General features: G+C 35.8%; 1 protein-coding gene across 1 annotated transcript; it reads right to left on the reverse strand.

The window, feature by feature from the left end:
- Window positions 1-592: 592 nt before the first annotated feature.
- On the reverse strand, window positions 593-983 carry Tsp_15756 (conserved hypothetical protein; the record flags this gene model as incomplete). Its single annotated transcript, XM_003368426.1, is given in 2 exon segments — window positions 593-869; window positions 888-983. Coding segments are annotated over 2 exon segments (373 nt in total), but the record flags the coding sequence as incomplete, so codon positions are not given.
- Window positions 984-1040: the final 57 nt, after the last annotated feature.

Consider the following 1040-nt stretch of genomic DNA (forward strand, 5'->3'; position numbering starts at 1 on the left):
AAATAATACAAAATATGCAAAGGTGGAAAAAGTTCAGCAGACTTATCAAATAAAAAAAATAAAATAATAATTCACGTTATAATAAACAAAAATCATAAGCATTTAAATGGCATTTTTTCATAAATGAAAATTAAAAAGAATTAACTAACTTTTAATAAAATTATATTCACTTCATTTTTTTCTCAAAAATAAAAAACTGAGCTTACGCTCTTGTCCTTTAAATAGTAAGGGACATAGCAGTTTAAAATAATCTGTACTTAAATACAGCACTATAAATATGACATTGCATTGCAGAAAAATTCTGTCAAAATTGAAAAACAAAAATACGCAAATATAAAAAATATCAAAAAGTTACGTGAAAGGGCATATCAATGCTAACAGTCTGTAATGAATTTCATGTTCATATTTTCATACTATACTTTGCACACATTTAAATGAAGTTTTATTGCATTATTTAATTCAAAACAAAATTAATGATGTAAAATAAAATAAAGACTTACTTTTCGGTGGTGCTAATTTTCTTACTATAGTTGTGTTGGCAACTGTATAATTGGCTCGTCATAATAAAATTATTTAGCTATGTTTGTTAGAGTCAGACTAGCGACAGTAATCTGACGTTCAGGTATGAATAGACCAGACGTTCGTTCGTCCGGCCAATAAGTAAGTGGACTGTATAATAAAGAGTGGATTTGGTGTATCTTCCACGGCGTGGGCAGCGATCGGGGTCCAAAAACTCTCGTCGATGGCGATCTCCTTCGCGGACGTCTTCCGGTTCCCTAGCTCCGCTAACTCTGTACGTTGCGACTGCACGCTCGAAGTGTACGAATACCCGAGCTACTACCGTTGTTCCTAACGGTAAGTCGAATGCCCTTCAATAAGGTACCCACGAGTCTCTCGCTCGATCGTCCTTCCTTGCACTTCGACTCGGTTCGTCCACACTTCCCAATTCGACTCTTCGGAATACGGCAATACTGCAACCAGTACTGCAAACCACGTATTCTAAGCCGACTTCTCGCAACCAACGCGTCCTCTTGTACAAC

The sequence above is a fragment of the Trichinella spiralis genome (assembly GCF_000181795.1).
Source record: "Trichinella spiralis strain ISS 195 chromosome Unknown Scfld2502, whole genome shotgun sequence".
Taxonomy (NCBI): Eukaryota; Metazoa; Nematoda; class Enoplea; order Trichinellida; family Trichinellidae; genus Trichinella; species Trichinella spiralis.